Source organism: Numenius arquata, chromosome 2, assembly GCF_964106895.1.
Source record: "Numenius arquata chromosome 2, bNumArq3.hap1.1, whole genome shotgun sequence".
Classification (NCBI taxonomy): Eukaryota; Metazoa; Chordata; class Aves; order Charadriiformes; family Scolopacidae; genus Numenius; species Numenius arquata.
In genome coordinates this window covers 79,892,412-79,915,051 of record NC_133577.1, presented here as the reverse complement: position 1 = coordinate 79,915,051, position 22,640 = coordinate 79,892,412, and the positions used below count along the sequence as shown (strand labels likewise).

At 39.0% G+C, this 22,640-nt stretch overlaps 1 protein-coding gene across 9 annotated transcripts in view; it reads left to right on the top strand.

The window, feature by feature from the left end:
* The window catches only part of CNOT4 (CCR4-NOT transcription complex subunit 4), an 84,580-nt gene that overhangs the window by 19,377 nt on the left and 42,563 nt on the right, over window positions 1-22,640 (top strand). For 6 of the 9 annotated variants that reach the window (XM_074163283.1, XM_074163264.1, XM_074163237.1 and 3 more), the window contains exon 1: window positions 18,743-18,980. In XM_074163283.1, the coding sequence (XP_074019384.1) occupies window positions 18,807-18,980 (174 nt within the window). In that variant the 5' untranslated portion in view covers window positions 18,743-18,806. Of the gene's footprint in view, window positions 1-18,736; window positions 18,981-22,640 lie in introns of those variants that run through there. The other 3 variants (XM_074163274.1, XM_074163227.1, XM_074163255.1) reach the window with 2 other exon arrangements.

Genomic DNA, 22,640 nt, shown 5'->3' with positions numbered 1-22,640 from the left:
CTGTAGAAATAATGTGTTATATCTCCTTTATGTCCAGCACAATGGACCTTGTTTAGAAGTGACTGATTTTTCTATAAAACAAACTATGCGAACAGCCTACTGCTCAGGGTAGTATGTCTGACTTGCAAAGTTTAATACTGCTATTTCACAATACGGATGCATTGTGGGAAGGCAAGGAAAAGACCTCACCTTGATGCAAGATGCCATTTAGTTGGTGGGACTAACCACAGCCTTTTTTAAATGTTAAAACAAAATTCTTGTATACTGACTTCTCTTGTTGGAGAAATTCTGTGGTATGTCCCTACAGGATTTTCTTGTAAATGAAATGTTTTGGAACGCATTGAATTAGTTCTTAGAGTCCTGACTCTGGGCTGTGATTGCTGTTTTTTCTTCCCAGGGAACTTATTTAGGCTTTTCCCGAATTCCTATGATATGACCAGATTTGCAAAGATGATTAGATGCTTGTGTGCTGGCTTTGTGAATGTCTTCCTGGAGACTTATCTCTGTTTCCTGGTTGTTATCGTTGTATGCTTGTTCATCACCAGAAAAAGTGAAGAATTTCTTCACACTTTGTTGTGATACTGACCTCTCTGGGATGCTTGCCCTTGCTGAGGAGATATGTGCTTTCTCTTAACCTACTCAAGCTGCATGTGGTAATTGTTTATACCTACTGATGCTGGTTGGAAGATGTACTCTGTGCTTCTACCATCTTTCCCATTACAGCAGAACTCCTATAAAGTCTTTATGGCTTTTTGGTCTATTGTGGAGTCTTCTCTATGCTTTGACTGTGCTAGACTATCCTAAAGATTTGGATAGCCGATTTTAATCCATGACAGCTGCTTTCTCTGTTTTATACCTATGAGGGCAGAATACAACAAGGACAAGCTTAATCTGACAGTTAGCCAGAGGGATCACTGGGATACAGGCTCTTGTAACTTAGCTGAAATTTATTTTCCAAGTGTAGCATTACTGTAAAGTCCAGCCCTAAATTATTGACAGAAATGGGCTTGAACTCTAAATCAGAACAAATATATAATCAATTAATTTTCCTCCCAGAAACCTTATCCAAGGCAAAGTGAAAATGAGAGCATTTGAACTTCTGATTATATTGTCCAACTGAGAGTATACAAGCAGAAAATGAGGGTGATCTTTCTCCACTTAGTGGGAGCCTCGATGTGATAAACGGGGACCCTCCTGGAGGCTGCTCAGACTGTTTTTCCCTTCACGTTTTCCATGCAGCAGTACCTGTAAGTCTTTGCAACTCTGAGCTCTGTGTATTTTGATGCTGCTCTTTTCCAGAATTGACTTCAGTCACTCTTTAGATAAAAACTGTGCTCTGTTATTGAAAGCCGTTTACTAATGAGAAGGAACAGCACCAGTGGGAAAAACATCAGAAGAGAGTCCTTCTAACCAGGAGGAATGAGAGGCCATGAAATTTACTGACTGTAGATGTATTGCTTCTTTTTTTCTTCAAATGGTTAAAATTTCAGTTGTGGTTACCACTATGGACTATATATTAAGTTGTAGTACCTTAGGAGGTCTGAGGTGCTTGGATGTGGTTATTTGAAATATTGCTGTGTCAAGAAGCAAAGTTTTGCTTATCATAGCAAGCTTATAATAAACAAACCAAAAATAGTGTGGTTGCAAACTGCTTGTTCCAAGTGATGTTAACAGTAGGTAAGTTACTTTTGTCTGTGAATGCTGAAGCTTTGGAGCTGGGTTGTAGCGCTCGTGTGTGTGTATAGTGTTGCTTAAGTAACACTACAGAAACAGCTCTGTGTTCCCACTTTACAAGTAGATGAAACCAATCTTGATCTAACTAATGTCTTCCTCAAATTTGTTGCAAGAGTCTGGAAAAGCCTACTTACAGTAGGCTCGCTACAGCATCTCAGTGCTATGGCTAAGTGTTTCTCTATCATAATACCTGTTATCACTGGGTACAGAAATACTTTTTGCTGTAGATTTGCTTGTGATGCCTTTAAAAGCTCATAACTGAAGGCTTCACCAGACAGCAGTGAATTCTGGAAACTTCAAGTAGTACCTATAGCGTGAAAATAAGTGGTGCAGCTGTGAATCTGTTCATGCAGTATATGTGTGGTTACCTGTAAGATGCAGAGATTTGTAACACTAAATTAGCTTCCGATAGCTTTTGTTGATCAAAATTGGGGAATGTTTCTCACCCAATTTCTCAGTTCAACATTAATTTCCTGATGTACTTCTGCAAAGGCTGTGAAAGTTCACAATGTGTGTATCTGTTGCCTGGCTAAGTGCTGGTAACCAGCTTCAGGACTTCATTAGAAGTAATGGAGGGAGACCTTTTCTTGATTTAAGTTAAACGTGGAAGTCTTTATACTTGCACTGTCTTTTCTGTGTGGTGCGTTTCTTTCACTTCTTGTGTGTAGTAGATGGTAGGTAAATAACTATAATGTTTCTAATTGCAAATCAAGTTGTAGTTGTAAAAGTGTGTTTATAAAAATGCTGGCGTCATCTCTAGGGATAGGAAATAATATTAAAAATGTGGAAGAAATCCAGTGTCCAAAAGAGTGTATGTATTAATGGTTCTTTTCCTTTTGTGTTTCTAAAAGTGTGGAACTTCATAATAAATTAGACTAGTACCATGTGCAAGAACTGCTGTACTGGATCAGAATGAAATTATCTAGCCTCATATCTTCTTGTGGTTAGTGGCTAGCAGCAGATGCTCTATGCAAGACTGTAAGATCAGAGTGAACATACTGATACTTCCTAGGATGCTTTCTGGTAGCAGTCCCTAAGTCTGTGGACTTCTCCAGCCCAGGAACTGTCTAGCCTGACCACTTCCTTGGCAGTATATTTTCTGCTTACTCACTTAACACTGCATCTTCCACCCAGGTCAGCTTGTCTGATTATTTTTAAACCATTTAAATTCTGTCATCTGTAACCTTTGATAGCAAGGAGTTTCATGGTTTAACCAGGCACAGTGGTTTTATATATATAAATGTAGGAGATATAAAGGTTAACATATACATATTTTCTGTTGGTTTCTTCTGTTCTACTTGTGTACCCACAATACCCTTATTCCAGTAGAACAGTGATACATTTGGTAATTCTTGTTATTCCTTCTGTATGTTCTAATTCTTTCTGCATGTGGGGCAAGGAGAGCAGAGTTGTTCTGAGTACAGGGTGCAGGTGCACTGTAGGCTTCTACAGGGACATTGTTTGGTGCTCTTTTCCTAATAATTCCTTGTGTTTAGTTAGGCTTTTGATTGTGATTACTGAGCTGATGCTACAGGAGGTACTTATGACAGCTCAGAGAGCTTGTTCCTTAAAATTACTAGGTAAATTGGTACATCATTGTGCTCACTTAGGAATCATTTTTCCTTGGTTGCATCATTTGACATTTAGCAACAATTTATTTCATAATATTTTATCACTCTTCAATCTCATGAGGTCGTTCAGGTTTCAGATGCTGGTCTTAAATGGCGGTCCTTCGGTGTAGTAACTTCTGTCCTCTTCTCACTTTCTTCACTTCCTTTTTCAAATCGGTAATAGAATGATTCATGTCTGTATCAGAGAATCACATGAAGCTTCCATAGTTTACTTCCATTGTTCCTTCTTTTGTTTCCAAGCTTTTAAAATAAATTCTTAATCCATGAGAGGGCAAACACTTCTGATGGCAGCTTAGGTTTTTAGAGAGGTCAGTAGAACCCTTTTGAAAGCCTTTTCGAAATTTAAGGAGGAAAAAAAAAATTGTTCTGATCTACATGATCTGTGATTTTCAAAAAAAAAAAAAAGTTATGGGAATGACTTGTCTCTTCATGAACAGTTGGATATTTTTTCGCTTTTTGTTTTCACTGCCTGCTAACTCTAATGTGGTTATCTGACTTAACTACAGACTAAATCTTAAAACCCACAAGCTTTGCAGTTATTTGTTCACACCTGGAGGATCTTACGTGTTTCTGTTTATGAATTGATGCTTCTTTGGATGGTTAGTATCTGGCTGGAAGCTGAGATCAAGTGTAGTACTGAAGGTACCAGGTAGTACCTGGTAGTATAGTACCAAGGTACCTCTCATTCTGTAAATCCAATGAGAGGCAAAGAAATTCAATGTTTATTTTCTCTGAAATATCTTAACACTTTTCTAAGCACAACGTTTCCTTCCAGTAAACAACAAGTATGCAAAGTGCCTTCTAAAACATTTTTACTATCAATTCCTGTTCTTAAAAATCTGCTACTGTGGCTACTTGTTAAAAAGCCTCTATAAACTCATTAGCAAAAGTTTGGAAGTACAGGCTCAGTAGGTGAGAACTGTGCTCCTCCCCAGCTGCCTGATCAACATGTACGACTGACCAGACCGTGAAAGTAAACCTGCAAATAACTTCTAAACTAAATTTGTAGAGACAAACCCAGTCACTCTTATGTGGAATGGCTTTAAAAATATAGACTAGAATTTATAGCTTTTTTGCATAAAGTGTTTGCGAAGAGATTTATACTTTACCCCACTGAAATGTGATTCAAAACTGATCAAGCACATATTAGTTTGATTTCATAAATTTGTACTCATTTGTAGCAAGTAGAGCTTATATTGAAAAAAGTTATCAGGTAAAGAATCAACGTGGAGGTATTGAGGGGAAAACTCGTTTGCCAATTTTTCAGGCCATGTATATTAACACATTTGGGCTTTTACAATTGTATTCTAATAAATGGAGGCAAAAAAGCCCAGTTCTAGACTACTGCTTGATATATTAAATATTTTTGATATATGTAATGACTGGTAATAGAAATTTGCATGTCAGCGTTCTGTGACTGGTTGCTAGTTGCCACCATCTTTCCCAAACTGCATGTTTTCCTTGAAAATTCAAAATGCAACTTCATTAACTTTGGCTTGATCTGCCTAAGGAGAAGATTCTGGCTTTATTCTTCCTGTGCTGAGTCAAGAACACTTTGAACCAGGGGATCTGTTTGATCTTCCCCCCCCTCACCGCTCCCCAAGCTCCATTTCAATAAATGACTGGACAAAATATATTGACTTATTTTCACATCAGATCTGAATTTAAAAATACATGTTGTCATGTATTGCGTCTGCTGTGTCCAAGTGAGCTCTAGACCACAGCGGATTCAAAAAAGTGACATACTTGAATAGAAATCACTGCTGAGTTACCAGATTTAAAAAAAAAAAAAAAAAAATTCATCTTGATTTGACCATGTGTAACCAGAGTTATTAAAAGGCAAAGTACTTGATTCAGACTTAGAAATATTTTAAATGGCGTAGTGCAAAAAAGCTGATAGAGTAAACCATAAACTCTCTCAGAAGCTGTTACTGCTCCAGCGGTTTTCCTTGTACTCTTCACTATGCAGAGGAATTGTGGTATTGCTTGTACACTGTATCTCTGAGTCCAGAAATAAAGTAATTTTATAATTTTAAATTTTAACTTTTACTATCTCTGTTCCTCCCCTGACCTTTTCAAGAATGACTTGTGAGATGATTAGCAGTTTGGTTTTGATCATATTATTATTGCTTCTTTCTTTGCTGCTGTCATCTTCAGTTAAAGCCAAGAGGTCTAGTTAGTAGCCACCTGCTGAGGTTCCTGCTCATAGGGCCAACCTAGGTGTGGAAACTTCTGCTTTGAGGAGAGAGAGAGGTAAAGTGTGGTTCCTGCTAGCTTTCCAGGGGAGTAGTTTCAGCTGTGGAAGAGAGGTATCTCTGGAGTTCTCTCCATCATTTTCTGACTGTTTTTAAAGAATATAGATTTTCTTATATATACATTGGACTGCTTTTTCCTTACTATTTTTTTCTTTCTTTTGAGGTCTATAGATGCTTTCAGGAGAGAGGCATGCTTCCTGCTGATATTGAATCTGTACCATTCAGACTATTCTGGTTATCATAGTTCTTATTTAAATAACTCATTCATTGCTTGATGGTATCCAATAGAATACTTTGATTTTAGGAATAAAGGTAGAGCCTGGAGAATCAGAAGATTTGGGACCAGTAGTGCTTAATATCTTCATCAGTGACATAGACAGTGGGATCCAGTGCACCCTCAGCAAGTTTGCAGATGACACCAAGCTGAGTGGTGCGGTTGACATGCCTGAGGGATGGGCTGCCATCCAGAGCGACCCAGAGAGGCTTGAGAAGTGGGCACATGTGAACCTCATGAGGTTCAACAAGGCCAAGTGCAGGGTCCTGCACCTGGGTTGGGGCCACCCCTTGCATCAATACAGGCTGGTGGATGAAAGGATTGAGAGCAGCCCTGCTGATAAGGACTTAGGGATACTAATGGACGAAAAGCTGGACATGAGCTGGCAATGTGCACTTTCAGCCTAAAAGGCCAACCGTATCATTGGCTGCATCAAAAGAAGTCTAACCAGCAGGTCGAGGGATGTGATTCTGCCCCTCTACTTTGCCCTGGTGAGTCCCCACCTGGAGTGCTGCATCCAGCTCTGGAGCCCTCAGCACAGGAAGGACATGGACCTGTTGGAGTGAGTCCAGAGGAGGGCCATGAATATGATCAGAGGGCTGGAGCACATCTCCTGTGAGAAAAGGCGAAGAGTTGGGGTTATTCAACCTGGACAAGAGGAGGCTCTAGAGAGAAGTCATTGCTGCCTGTCAGTTCTTAAAGGGGGCTTATAAGAAAGACGGGGACAAATTTTCAGCGGGGCCTGTTGTGATAGGACAAGGGCTTTAAATTAAAAGAAGGAAGATTTAGACTAGGTAAAAGGAAGAATTTTTTTATGACGAGGAACAGGTTGGAGCAGGTTGCTGAGAGAGGTGGTGGATGCCCCATTCCTGGAACCATTCAAGGTCAGGTTGGACAGGGCTCTGAGCAACCTGATCTGGTTGAAGATGACCCTGCTCATTGCAGGGCAGGTTGGGCTGGATAACCTTTAAAGGTCCCTTCCAACCCAAACTATCCTATAATTTGAAGATTATTGAGATCTTTGTAAAGCATCCATGTAATTCCAGAGTGAAATGAAGATCAAGAATTACAGTGGTTTGTGTTTTTTTAATAAGTTTAACGTTAAAGTACAAGCTGCTACTCGAACTGAGAGGAGGCATTGACATAAATGCTTCACAGTTTCTGACCAGGGAAGTGATGATGTAGTAGTTTGTGTTTTACTTGTATAAGAATAAGCAGACGTGTTCAGTCTAGTGCTGTATGTGGCTGTTGATTTGTTAATCGATGTGTCATACAGCATACTTCATGCCAGTCCTCTAATCTCTGGCATCGGCTGCCAGTGAGTTTCAAGATGGAGTTGTGAGCACTGAGGAGTGCATGGACTTTGACAAAGAGTTTTTATTCTTCTGAGCTCAATGCTTTGCATTATTACTTGATTAGCAGAAGCACTCAAGCTGGAATCACTGCTCATCCAGAACCTATAGATGAGCTGTATAAGGCTTTCTCTGTACAGATTTCTCAGTCTTCAACTTGTTTTGGTGCTTCCCTCCCCTCAGTCCCAACTAAAAAGTCTTTATTCTTTCATGGATTATGAAAAAACATGGGAAACCTAATACCATTGTTGCTAAGAAAACAGTAATTAGGCTGATATTATGTTCATGTTTGCTGTTTAAAATGACTTGAAAAGTGCATAATAGGTCTGTCGTCCTTTAATACTTAAAGGTCAAGTTATCCTTTTGTTCTCGTGAAAACATTTCACAACTGCAGGAGCTGAAGCCTAGAATAAACATACCTTAATTGAGAAGGTGAGGAGAAAGCAAATCAACATTAAGTAGTGTATCATCCATTTTCCAAAGGTTGTTTTAAACAAATTTTAAACACCTACATAAAAGGATTTGATGAGAATTATTTAAAGTGGGTTCTCTTAGATTTTCTGGTGTTTTAGGTTATGCTTTCCTAATTTCAAGGATGCTACTGAGTGGAACTGAGGGGTTGTTGCTAACACTGGCTGGATCTCCCATTCCTGAGCTCTGAAGCATACTCAGCTGTGTTATTAAGCTTCAGAGTAATTCCTAGTTTTATTCCTGTTTTGATAACACTGAAAAAGGGTTACCTAGTACATTCAGTTACGCTTGTTCTGTTCAAGAGAAGCATCTCAAGCAGTCTCTGGAATTAAGAACAATGTTCAAGGGGGCTCTCAGCTGGGGACATGGCAGGTGGGGTGCTCAGTCCCCACTGCTTAATGTATAGACAGAAAATTTACTACTTGCCATGTGTGTTATGTGCTTTTTTTTTTTAACAGCGCTAATATGTGGCTGATATATTTTCTGTTTTGTTATCACTTAATATTGCTGTGACATTTCAGCAATTCGTAAGGAAGAGTTAAGGAATTTGGAAGATTCTTGAGATACTTAACTGGCACAGATCAGATGCCACAACCTGTGATCATCCAGTCTTCCGTTTTATACCTAGTTTTCTACAAGTGATTTTTGGAAATTCTAGTGCTTTAAAGGAATATGTGTGTCTGTGTCTCTATAGTGCATGTTGCTACAAATAAGAACACATATCTCTTTATTGCAATAAGCTTTTAACTTTTTCTGTGCCACTTCTTCCCCAGCATTAACTTTTAGTATTCCCAAAATACTTTCAGAGGTGTGTGTGTGTTTTAACTACTGGGTACTGTTTCTCTAAGAGCAAAAGATAGCACTACATTTTTAACAATCGGAGATCCTTAAATACGGTAATTTTCCTAATTAAAAAAAAAACCACAAACCAAAACCAAACCCAACAACGAAAAACCCAAAGAGAAAATTTCATGTGTAGTATGCCTTAGCTCAAATGGTGTTTTCCTTAGTTATGCTTTCTGTGGGAAATACAGTTTCTCTAACTGCTTCTTTGGGGGCAAATAACAGTTAATCCTTTTGCTATAGAAGCAGGTATTTATCTAATAGATGATAAAAATCTCTGGAGATCTGTTTGCAGGAGGTTTAGCTGAATATTTTCTTTCCTTCATTTGAATAACATAAAAATCCAGGAATTAATAAGAAAACTGGTTACAAGGTTTTTGCATTCTTGTGATTACTGAGTATATCTGGACAGGCAAGCTGGGACTTCTAAAGATGCTGCAGTAGTTTTGTAGTGCTGCACCATGAAAATGCAAATGAGAGGGTTTTTTTTAATGTAAAAGCTGAGCTGTCCTTCTGTGCAAGTTTTTAAAAAAAAAAAAGCATATGTTTCTTTCTGAGCATACTGCATTGATGGTGCTGTGTGCTAGATTGTACTTCAGTGATTGTATGATTATGGTTCTTCAGGCATACTTTCAGATCAGACCAGTTGTAATATTAAGTGTACGTGAACTAATGCAGCTGAAGCAGTGGGTAAAAAAATGAGTTCTTCTGGTAAACTATCCAGAAGATGATGGCTGCTGGCAGGATGTTGCAAACTGGGGTATATTCAAATATACTCTTGCAACCTCAAGTGGGGTGATTTTTTCTGTGTGTGAGAGAATTTCTGGGTCATCTGTCTTTAAAGGCTGTAAAGCTCTTCAGAGCTGAGCTTTTCTTTATAATTGGATCTGGGAATACTGGCCACTATTAAGTATGCAATCTAATACAAGCTAGCACAGGAAGTTTTCATTACAGAATGGCATGTTCTTACCTCTCTTCTTCCATGCAGAAAGAAACAGACTGATAAAAACTCTAGCAGCCAGAAGCCTGGAGCAAATGTTTGTTTTGTTGTCTTTTGGATGAAGGCATACTAGGAAAATGCAAACAGGCTGAATGCCACTGGGGAGACTGATGGGAAGTGGGAGACTGAAAGAAGGCTGCCTCAGAGACAGGCAGAGGGCTGAGCTGCTTCACAGGGGGAGAGAGGAGAATGGCCTGAACTGCTGAGCAAAGGGAAAGGGTAGCACTGATGCCGTGACTTGAGCAGTGTGTCTGGTGTTTTTTGAAGTTTTAAATTGGTCTGTAGATCATGTCTCTTAAAATAAGTTTGTTTGCTTAACCTCCCCCCCATCAAAATCATTTTGACAAGTGTTAGAATGTAAGTCTTCTATCTAGTGATCTTTGTCACTTAAATTAGCATTTCCTCTAGTAGTCAACATACATAATCAACACACATTGATTAATACTGATAATGAGATCTAGCATCAATTATACTAGCAGAGTTCACTAGCTAAAGAACTGAAGTCTGTTTACCTGCTGTATCAACTCTTCTTAAAGGCACAGTCAGGCATTGTCACTTTAATTTACTAGTTCAATGATATGTTCACTTTTACTGAAGGAACTTAAGGTGAAAAAGCTTTTTTCTTATTTTAACCTCAGGGAAAGGAAAATGAAGATATGGTATAGTAGTTCTGAAAACTTGAAGGATTTGGAGATGTAACCTACTGTTAACATTGCTACTTTTAGACAACTAAATTGAAGTTTTGTGAACATACCGTCTTGCTTTACAACCAGTCTGATACGACTTTTGTACACTTTGCTACTTTAAAAATTCCATGTAGATTTTTTTAAAAAGTTATTCAATGCCCAGTGATACTGGATTAAGAAACAAACCTCAAACAAAAGTCAGAGGAATACATTACATACTGGAACAGTAACTGCTTAAGTGTGGGTACTGCAGCCTTTCTGCTGCATTGGTTTAAAAAAAAAAAAAGCCCACAACTTTTTAGTTGTAGATCAACGTATATAGTAGTTATCGATAGGAAAAAAAAAAAAATCTATTTTGCAGTTGAAAAGTTTAAAATCAATTTGAATTGGAGGGAGGGTTCAATTGCAGTTTGTCTTAAAACTGGTGATTTTAAGTCATAACATGATGAGTAAAAAAAGCAGCAGAAGGATAAGAAAATCACAGATAAGTGAGTTGCTTCAGTTGCACAGTCACAGTTCAAGGGGCTGCAACACAAGGTATGTTGAACCTTAAAGCTCTTCCAGCCAGTATCCCCAAATTTACTCAAAAACAGCACCAGTGAAATGTCTGTGTCTAGGGTTTTTGATCTGCAGAGGTAAAAGCAGTAGAAAAACTGGATGTTGGAAACTTCTGTGAAACAGATGGAAGTGCAGGTCAGTGAGATTGAGCTGTCATCACTCACCTGGCCTCTGTGCTGTGGGGAGTTTGAGTAGCTGGACAGTGTTAGCCCATTATGATAACAAAAATCCTCAGTCTGCTGGGGTACTCTGCACTGGTGCTGGATGCTCTTTTTTATGTTAGTGACTACCTTTGCAATTAAACATTGTCATATCACAAATTACTGCATGTATATGCATTGACGGTTTTTTCATTTCTACGTCCACCTGTCTTTTACAAAACACTTTTTTTCCCCTCCATGTACTGTTCCAACTGTCCGATAGTGCCTCTGTGCTACAATGTGAGTCTTCTACAATGAACTGAACATGTTAGTCCTGAAACACAGACAAAACTGATGTACTAGGATGTGGAAAGAATAGGAATTTTCCAATGTGCTTTACAGGCTTACAAGGAGGGCAAGTGTGTGTGTGAGTGTGTATCACCTTACTAAGGACTAAATGGAACACAGTGTTACGGAAAAATTGAACTATGGCACTCTGATATGTAGGTACCCTGACTGCAGAATGAGTTTTTTGGTGCTAGGGTGCTGCGTGAGTAGAATAAAGACTCTACATTCCCAAAATAGCCTGTTTAATAGCTGCCTGTGGTTGCTGCATGATTGGCAAGCTGATCTATGTAGATCCTCTTTCTGACAGTGACTGGTAGCAGATGCTCTGAAGAAAAAGTACAAGAAATGGAGTAGCACCCTTTTTCCCAGAAATGAGAGATTTGGAGAATTTGGAATAGTTCAGATAAACTTAGTTCTTGTTTAACAGGAGCTGATGGATCTATTTTTTGACAGATTTTTTTTTTTAATTATATGTTTGTGATCTCTCTAACATTCTTTGACAACAATCTGTGATTATATAATTTGCTGTATACCAATCTGCATAGGTATGGCTGTTTTGTTCTACCTGTTGCTTGAGCAACAGTTCCTCCTGCTTGTGTCCTGAGGAGCTGGAAATAATCATGCTGAAATATGCATACCAATATTAGATGGTCACAGTCTGTGGCATAGGCTTTTAAAATATTTGAACTAATAATTGTATAGCCCACTTCTAATTCATTATTCAAATGATATCAGCATATTGTGTCTATATATAGTGGTGCTATAGGTACAAAAATGAAATGGGGACATGCAGAAAGGAATAAGGAATATTGGCATTTGAGTTCTAATGTGAATGAAAGTGGGATATTAATTTAGACAATTACAGAGCAATATTATGCTTTTAATTTCATTGAATGAGTTGACCTAGGTGCTGGGATAGTGTCATCGTCTTGGATAATTGTGTCCAAAGCTTTACGTGCTTGAGGATGAATTTATCAGAATCTTATTTGGCCTATTTTCTTTGTAAATAAAATTTAATAGTTTGATTCTGTGCATGATTTGTAAGAAAGTAATTTGAATAAATAATCTCTTACTTGGCATTCATGTGTCACTGATAGTATGTAGCCCTTCATGCATAAAAATTGAGTCCTATAATAGTAAGTCTACAGTGACCAATTCTTGGCTCAGTTTAAAAGAGAGAAAAGCATTTTTGGGATACATAACTTTTCTTCTTTTTTCCACATAACTGTATTGAAATAGTTTGTGTTCACACTGGGTTTATAAAGAATGATTAGTTCCCCTTTAATGTAGCAGGTGGTATCTGACTTCTTGTTTTGTTATTGGGATGCCTTGAGAACATTAGGTTGAAACTCTACCTAGTGAATTCTTTGGGTGATTTTTGCACTGTTGCTGACGATGCTGCTTGAGCGTCGCTACCCCTACTTGCCCGTTTCTTCACAGTCTTCACTGTGCTGGTGAAAGCTTTATGGCTGCGTGATGAACTAGGTGGAGGATTGATTTAGATAAAATGTGATGCAGCAAAATTAGTTATGTTTTGGTCTTGTTCAAGTGACAGTACAACTACTTACACTGGCAGACTTCAAAGTCTGAAACCACAACAGAACTCTTTGAGCACCTGCAGGGAGGCTTAAAGCAGAGGAGTCTCTATAGACTTCAGTTTTGACCTCTTTTGAGCTAAATAACTTGGGGACAATCCTAGTCAGTGTAATGCTGTGTTTAGAAATACTGAGGGTCGTACTTTCAAAACATACAGGACTTTACCTCTTAGTTTTCTTACCTGTTGCTTGTACCATGATCAAAGTGTTGCTGCAGACCACAGCATGAATACTAAACATTGTTCCAGAGAGAAGGCATGAGAGAAAAATGGACTGTGCGTGATTTGAAATTAGTAGTACAGTTTGCTTTAAATGTTCAGCACAGTCAGGAAAAAGAAATAGGAAGTGAACTTTCCCTCTGTCTCAAATGAAAATTAACTTGGATGAATTCAAGAGCTGCTCGCTTGCCACTGAGGTGTCTTTGTTTTCAGTCAGTAACAGCGCCATAAAACTTAGAAAAGCATAGTCTGTTTTCAGCACTCCTGCCATCTCCTACATCAGTGTTGCTAACCGGGTGATTATAAAATATCACTATTTTGATGTGAGCGAAGGACTGGTAGGAGAAAGGGATCACTCTCCTTGTGCAGTACTCCAAAAAATGACCAGCAAGTAGAGGGTAGCGTGTCAAAGAGGTGGCCTGGGGAAGTTCCCCAGATTTTTTCTGAATTGTGTGGATGACTTAATTAAGACACAATACTAGATAGATGTTTTAATGATGAGACCATCCGACCATGATTTGGGACGTGTATGTGTGAACTTTCTCCCATATGAGATCTCTGTAGGGCCCTGAAGGACTCATTCACCCATCTCCCTCAGTTCTGCATGCTTAAAAAAGTAAAAATGGGCATAGACAGCCTGCCTATGAAAGGTTTCGATGTAAACCTTCTAGATCTCACTGCAATGTAGTGAAGTGATAGCCTTTTTTTATGTTCAGAGGCTGAAGGAGCTGAAGGTTGCTTGCCTTTCAGCAGTCACTAGTAGGAGGAGGTAGTCCAAGCAGGGGCCTCAGGCCGCTGTGCCCCCTCATGGTGCTGGCTGGGAGGAGAGCGCTGTGCTGGCACAATCGCTGCTGCTGCTCCCCTGATTTAAGGAAGGGGTAACCTATTATAGCTAATGGTTGTAGTCTACTCGCCTTTCTGCATCCAGCCTGTGTGTGGGACCACCGCAGTGGTAAAGTGGAAAGGGAACCCATCCTTGGCAGAGTGGGAATGGAGGTTTCAGGAGGCTGCTGTCCCTGTGGCGTTATGCAGGCAGCATCTGCAGCGCATTTTTGAGACTTCTTGGGGCTGATGAGCTTCAAAAGATACAAGGCCATGAAAAAAAAGTCTGAGTTTCTGTTTGCTTAAGTTTAATGAGCCCTTAGTAAAGGTTTGGTGCATAGACTCCGACCTGTTTCACTTCAAGTGTCAGGTATGTTTGAACTTTAAGTGAAACATTAGCTAACATGTCTGGATTTTTTCCTTCAAGAAGCCCAAAGTCTCCAAAAATTTTCTGGGATGCGAGTCCTTCACTCGGGTTTTTCATGACTAGATTTTGAGAACTTTTGGCTGTAACGCTTTCAGTGTCTTAAAGTAAGTACCAAGGCTGGATTCAGCCCATTGTGTGAGGGGGCGAATGTGTCTGTATCCCCTGGAGCTAACTGCCCTCTTGGGGGAGGATTTAAAGTTTAAGGGACACATTTACTAAAATGAACTGCTAGCAAGTGGCAATGTTCTGGTGTCTGCTATGGGGAGATGAGGGGGAGTGTGTGTCAAGTCTCAAATTGCTGCACTTAAGGAAAAAGAGTGGATAACAAAGTAGTTGGTTTTGCCCCTGACCCCTTTTTTTATGACCCCTTTTAAAATTAAATAGGGAAGATAAACTGCTGGAAGCTAAACTTGCTCACCTGAAGTGAAAAAGGGAAAGGCAATGTCTGCTGCATAAATGGACTGAAATCACTAGCTATATTGAAAGTGAAATTGTGTTTAGGTGAGTACCCTCAAATAGGAGGATGTCTTTTTCCTGACTGCAAAATTTGGAGTATTTCATCAAGAGAAACAATTGTACAGTGAAGCTGATTAGACACAGCTGTCAAATCCACTAAGTAAGCACTTTTAAAAGTTAATGAAAAAATATCTTTTTTCCGTTTTGCATATGCGTTTGGAAAAGAAAGGAACTTATTAGTTGGTATGGTGGAAGGGATAAGATACATAACTATATATTTCTGTATTTTGGTTATTACCTATTACAATTCACTAAATCTAAAAGATGCTGCTGGACACTGTCTGCCTCTGCTCCATCCCTGTGCGCATGGATGTTTTGGCAGAGTCTCCTGTAAACAGGATGTGAAGCTGTTGGAGCCCTGTTTGACTACAGTTGTCAGTGTTTTGGAAAGTGCATGGACAAATTCTAGCTGCCTGTATCACGTGTGTACGTGTGCGCAACCTTCCTCCTTTTCTTCTCCTGAGATGCTATTAATTTGGTTTCTTTGAACCTGATCCCAAAGACCAAATACCCTGGATTAAACACAGAATGTAATACTGCCTTTTGTTTTTTGCCATCGCTGTGTTACTTTTCCTGTGACGTTAATCTTGAATTGTTTGGAATAGCTGTAGAGCTGACCACTTACTCCGTGTTTCTTGGTAGTGCTATATGAACAATGCATGATGCCTCACTATGCATGTTATTCCGGTTTTGAAAAAATAAGCGTTGTTCTGATGCAGAGGTGAAAGAGACAGACCGTGGTATGTAAACCCTGTTGAAATGGAGACACATTTCAGTGAAGAATCTCTAAATGGGATGCGTGAATGGTCTTTTCCCAAGTAAATAAATATTGCCTCCTACTTAGTTTAAAGAAACATGGCACACAGCTGCTCTTTACTCCTTGCTGTAAAGTAACAGGCCATTTGCTGACTGAAGCAAGCTATTGGCATTATTGCTAGCAGCTGCTGAACTCTTAGTGTTAACTTAAACAGCTCATAAATGTTAATCATGTTGCAGTTTTGTTAGAGCTTGTCTGCATATCCCAGAGGCACTAGCTAATATGTCATGCTTTATTCACATGAACTGATGACATTTCTTAGCGGAGATTCCAAATAGTAACTTCATAATCCAGTAGTTTTACTGTGGTGGCTGTGGTTTCTTCCAAACTGCACTTTTAACTACAGCTTCACTAGTACCAGTATAGCTTTCTTTGGACGTGTTTCATTAGGCACAAAGCTGCTGAGCCTGTGGTGGAATGAGTACACAGTTGAAGGGAATACACTGTCTGCTTACTGACCTGTTGTTTGGAGATCTGTGGCAAAGTCAAATCCAAATCTAAACTGAACAAAACGAGTGTAGTTTATCCCGTGCTTCGGTTTAAAGTCATTTTCATATTGCAGTGGTTTTGCTGCTATACAAGTGTGAAAAGTTTACAGGAAATCTAAGTGTTGCTGTAGAAATGTGTGTTAAGTTATCTGCATAATAAGCAATTAAATAATGTGCTGTGGCCTCTTAACAGTCCCTCCCACTCTTCAGCCAGTGGGAATGTATTCTTAAAAACAAGACAAAGCTCCCAAACAAACTAATCCTTTCCTTCCTTCAGGTCAGATTCTGCTAGTGTTCTCTGTAGCAAACACTGGTAAGGTCCCAGAACCTGGTTTTCAGCCTGTCAAAAAGATTGTAAATACAGCATTAATGAAAGCATAGATAATGAAGTAGAAGCTTCCATATTATTTTAGGAGTTTAACTTTTCAATTTTAATCATTGTGAAGGTCAGAAAGAGGACAGTGTTGTTGCTACTGCATGCTGTATAGAGAAATTATGCTTACCGCATCTAAAACTTGTTCTCTCATCCTTACTTTTCTGTGAGCATCCAGTGAAAGTTTTTTTTTTTTTTATCTCTAGGGCAGTGGTATATGTTTACCAGAGGCTAGAGGCTATACTCCCTACCAAACTAGTTGAAATTGCAGAGAGGTTAACCTGTAGCCTAAACTACAACGCAGCTGTTCCTGTACAAAGCTATATACTCTCTGCTGTGTATTTGGATGGTGCTTTAGTTGTGTGCATGCATGTATGCCATGCCTCTTCAGGGCTCTCTCCTGGCTGCTTGCAGAGGAATTTCTGTCCCTGAAGAGATGTGCAGGACAGGGACAAGTGTTGTGGACTGATGCTAAATGGATCCTATCCTGTAATGTGGGAGGTCCCAATCTGAGCTGGGACTTCTTGGGCTTTACAAGATAGACTTCATTCAAGGAAGTATGATTTCGAGTGTGGAAGATAGTAAACAGGCCTGAATTTCTGTGACTATTAAAGTATCAAACCAAAGATACGTAAGGTTAACACTAACATACAGAAATCCGTGAGCAAGGGTTTGATCTCAAAGCATTCTGTTATCTTACATCCAAGAACAGGAGTAAATGTCACTCTTCAAGTAGGTGGAAGTGAGAATTTGTTTCTGGACTTGTTCCTAAAAGCCTAGAGAAAGATTGGATGGTATGTGACTTAGTAGTTTTTGGTTAGAAATGAAACAGAAAACACTCTGGGAAAGTAGAGGGGAGTCCAGATTGTGTACATGTGGTTAAATTATAATTGCATGACTGATGGTTTGGGGAAGGCATAATCATAAAAAGAATTTTGGATTTTTTAAAAACTTTTGAGCTCGCTTATTTGTAAAGAAGTGGTGTATTTTGTTACAGATAGGATGACCATCCAACTATTGGTTCTGGTCATATCTTTTTCAGTGGATTTCCAGTGGCTTTTGTTTTGGTGGGATTTTGGTTTTTTTGTTTTTCTTCAAAAGGAGAAAAACTCTGCTGTTGCCCTTTAACTCTACCCCATTTACATGCGTATCTCATGCAGCAGATCAAGACAGCTTGCTGAGATTAGATGCAATTTCAACTATCCGGAGTGTTACTTAAATGAAGAAAGAAAGGGGAGAAAAACCCCCTCAGACTGATTGAGTATCTGTGACTGTATGTGCCTTGTTCTGAGTCTGAAAGTAACTTTCTTCTGCTGCATTCTTAAACTGACGGAATAGAAGTATACTCAAATGACTGAGTTCAAGAAAAGAGTTAAGAAAATGGTGACCTGAATTTTGGTTCTCTTAAAGATTCTGATGCAGACATACCTTGTTGTGGGTGCACTCTAAGTTAAAACTTGATTATTTTTTTTTTCAATTACATGCATATGTTTGGGCTTTCGTGTGAATTGGATGCTGATGAAAAGCATAAATGACTTAGAGTTTTCTGTGCCATGTAGGAAGCTGTGTACCTGACACATCTTGGCTATAGTCTTAAGGCTGATCTCTCAGATCAATCTCTGGACCAAAAAATGAGATGGCCAAAGAAACAAATCCTCCTGAGAGAGAAGCTTTCCTTGTTTTTCTTTGTTAAATCTGCAACTCTACTGAAAAGTCTGAATGGATGACATAAATGTTCTTCTAAATCTCTGATTTGTTCCAAGTCTCTGAGGGAAGGAATAAATTAATCTTAGCCTTGAAGTCCTGCATTAAAAGTTTTGACTTTGGATTTGCAGAAGATGTCAAGAAAGCAATAGTTAAAGGAGCTGGTAGAACTTAGAAGCAAAGTATGGTGTACACTCTTAAGCATTTCTTTGCAGCTGTACAGTTTGAAACACAAATAGGGTAGTGACCTGCCAAAGTAGTGCTTGCCTGTCCAGGTGGGGACGTACGTCACCAGTACCATCTTTCACATTACTTGTGTGACTTGTGAGTAGGAAGAGACACTCGAGTTTATTAGGGAGTGACTTGTTAGTAGATAATTTCTGTGGGGCAAAGGAAAGCAGTGAAGAACTGAAAAATTAAAAAGTGCAAAAGAAAGGTTGCCAAACTTATATTAATCACTTTTTTTTTTGTAATTCTCTTGCAGACCTTCAAGTGCTGACCTTCTTGGTCTATTAAGTTATTATAAACTTTTGCTGCTCTGCGAACATATAAAGATGTCTCGCAGCCCTGATGCTAAGGAAGACCCTGTGGAATGTCCCCTTTGCATGGAGCCTCTGGAAATTGATGACATCAACTTCTTCCCTTGCACCTGTGGCTACCAAATCTGCCGTTTCTGTTGGCATCGTATCCGTACTGATGAGAATGGACTTTGTCCTGCTTGCAGAAAGGTAAATATCCTGGAACAGCAGCTTGTCTTGCGCATATCTCAAGGCTCTTGCATTGTGTTGGTACCAAAGACATCCTTTTCCTTCGGGGAAACATTCATCTAGTCATGGCCTAGATCAAGGGTGAGGTGTTGGATCTTTCAGATTCCATCTGCATATGTGTCAAAGCTGTTGTGCTACAGCTAGTTTTGATTTGTTAAATTCAGAACTGGATTAATAGGGGAAGCTGTGGATCAGAACCAAGGCGTGCTGATGCTGGGAGAACTGCCAAAAAAAATAATAATAATCCTTTGAGTTGGGTTGCTCATGCATTGACAGTCTTTTCAGGAAAGACAGTGAGGATTCCAGCATCAGGGGTTTGCTGAGGTCCAAGGTTCAGCTAAACTAGCAGAGCTGAGGCAAGCTTATAAAGCTCCTGCTTGTTTTGTTTGTGCCACTGGAGCTTTTAATCCATGTTTTTCTGGACACTAAATATTCAAAACCTTCGGAAAATATGTCCAATGGTGTTAAACTTTAAAGCATCTCAAAATCTAGGTGAAGTCTATTTGTCTAGTATTCTGATCTTTTTGCCAAATGCTTAAAGGTAGTACTTAGAGAGTCACACTTAATTTCTCCCTGTCTCTGAATTGATGTCTGGCTGTTACTTTGGTTGGCCACAACTATAAACTTCAGCCTCACTAAATTGTCTGCTTTTTCCTTTGAATTATTTTCCTCCTCCTTTTAGTGTTTTGCTTAACCTCATTATTTCCTTATCTTCAGTGTTTAATAAAATTCTTTCTCAGTATCTTCTTCTCTTTAACTCTAATGACTTCCCTTGATTGTAACTTTCTTGCTTGGCCTTCCTCTTTTTGTAATCACAGCTGCTTATGTTCCCTCTTTCTCCTGCTTTTTAATCATGATTCTATCCTCAGTTTATGCCTTTGGCTTCCTGTCTCATATTAGAGCTCCCCTTTCAGACCCCAAGTTAATCTTACTTGGTCTCACTATCTTTATTTACTGCCACAGCTTTCTATAAGCATTTCCAGTCATTTTCTTGCTGCTCTTTTGGGCTTTGGCTACACTAGAGCTATCACTACTAACCTGTGTTTGGACGCCCCTGCAAGCCTGAAGGCTATCCCACAGCAACATACGTTTGTTAACAAATTGTACAAATTTGCTGCTGTACTTGAGCTGTATGTCCTACAAGGAAGATCCACCTGTCATCAGCCAAATCAGGCTCCACATGTGATACCTGGTGTAGATGACACATGCTGTATAGTAATTTTCATAGTGCAAGCAAATTTCCACTCCTCTGGTACAACATGAAATTTCTGGAATTTCTTCATCTAAGTTGCTTCATTTACCTGGATTTATTACACTACTTTTTGCCAACAATTATTTGATTCATCTCTGCCTGTTCACTATTGGAAGTTTGTGGAATACATCTGATACATCAAGGAAGCAAAATGCTATTCGCTGCCTCTGGGTGTCTGAATGCTTTGAAATACAGATACTGCCACAGCTGAGCTGCTTAATGTGGAATAATCTGGTGTGTGATTGGACGTGCAAGTATTTTGCTGAATTTGATACAGTTTGCTCAGAAAAACAGTTTTGGGAGTAAAGCTAGAATGAATGCTGCAATCGGAATGAAGCACACCAACCGTTCCAGGAGAGGAAGGAGACATCATCTTTTACAATGGATGAGGATTACGTTCATGATATGTTCTTCATCTGTGGACTACAAGGTGTTCTTGAATAGAGTTGCAGCTGTATTGCTGGATTGTAGGAGATTTGCATGGAGGAGGCCGAGGAGTGGCATAGACAAAGACATTGTGGTGCAGAGACCCCATCAGGATCTTGGGAATAAATCATTTTGAGCTACACAGTTGATGACAGCATCCAATATGTCTGAAGAAACCACCTTTTCGAGTGTGCTGGACCATCTGAACCAGGTATGCGTTTTTGTGTGTAGTGTGTCTAAATAGTTTCTATCTGTGTGGTAAAGTTTCTGGGGAAAAGATCTAAGCAGTTTTCTAATTCATAACTACTACAGTGTGTATTGGTTGTGGCAACTTAAAATGCTGAAGTGCAGAAAATGGCAAAGCAACAGAATTTTGGCAGGAAAGTTTGTAGTAGGTACTATGGTTCCAACATGCTTATAATGTGTATACCAGTACAGGATACTTAATGCAAAATGGTCTGTGAATAAACATATATTAGAATCATAGAATGGTTAGAGTTGGAAGGGACCTTAAAGATCATCTGGTTCCAACCCCCCTGCCATGGGCAGGGACACCTCTCACTAGAGCAGGTTGCTCAAATTAAAAAATTGCCCTATTAAAACAAGGCTATTTCATACACAATTACATAATAGAAAACTGCTATTTGTGCCAATGGTATTGAATGCGATGGGAGTTTTCCAGTGGTTTGATCACCAGTCTGTGGAAAGAAGTAATGAAGAAATTACCTGTCCAGGGATTTTGATGGAAAGGTTTGGAGATCTTGGAAAAGCCTGTGATAAAATGGTTTGGGTATACACTACAGTGGTGCCTGTGCCATTAGTTTGATAGATCTTAACTATGCATTGTATGTATGCCGTTACTTACTTCTAACTGAGAAGATGTTAGCTTGCGGTTTTTTCTACTCAACAGAAAACACTCCTATGTGCTAGAAAATCTTATACATTGAACACTTATATGCTTGAATATAGTTTAACATTTGCATATGCAGAATGTTCACGTGGTTGCAGCCAAGTGAGTTAGTGTGTCTTAAGTTTCCTCTGGTTAGCAACAGCAATGGATAAATACTTGCTTTGTTTTGATTTGTGAAAGTAAGAATTTAACTTGAAAGGTGGTTAGAAACTAGTACTTCTTACTCATAACACATGAAAAGCTTTCTAAACTTTGTCTGAATCTTCTGAAATACTTGGAAATTGTTTGTTTCATTCATTAGCTACAAAAAGTGCTTCCTTAAAAAATAGAATTGACCTGCTTTGAGTTCCTGATGCCCTTCAGAGTTGTAGGTGTAGTCAATTGTAAGATGCTAAGCAAGCCTTTCTGTTTTTTCCAGTCAATTGATTTCTTAACTGTGAGTGAAATAGCTGCTAACTAGTCAAATTAGAATGAAAATATGCTGTCCTCAAAAGAGATTTCTGTAGCCAAAAGCTGGTTTACAGGTCACCAGACTTGCTGGTTCTGGTTTTTATCCTTGTGATTTTTATCTTTGCAGTGATTTTTCTTTGTTCTTTTCTTTAAAATTCAGTGGCCTTGGTACTGTTTTGTCATATGAATAATGCGTACTATTTCAGTCACTTGTATTGCTCTAATAGAGCACAGCATTCTCAGACCTTAGTTATTGCAACTTCTAAATCCCAACAATAAAAAAGCCTAGCTCCTTCACATTTCTTAATTGCTTTGCCTGTCCACCAAATAATATAACATGATACACAGCTGTTTCTATGATGTGACTTTGCCTTGTTCTCCAATTCCTTGATTTAGGGGGCTTTATTCCTTCTAGTACCTTATGTTAGAGATGAAGAAAAATAGTAAACTGCTACGTTTTATGACCAAGAAACTGACATGTTTTAAGCATGTTCTTGTCCATATTTATCCTACTCCTGCTTCTGTGTAAAAGAAACACCTGAGGTCTTAAGGCACAGTCTCCAAATGTCAGTTGCTTCCTCTG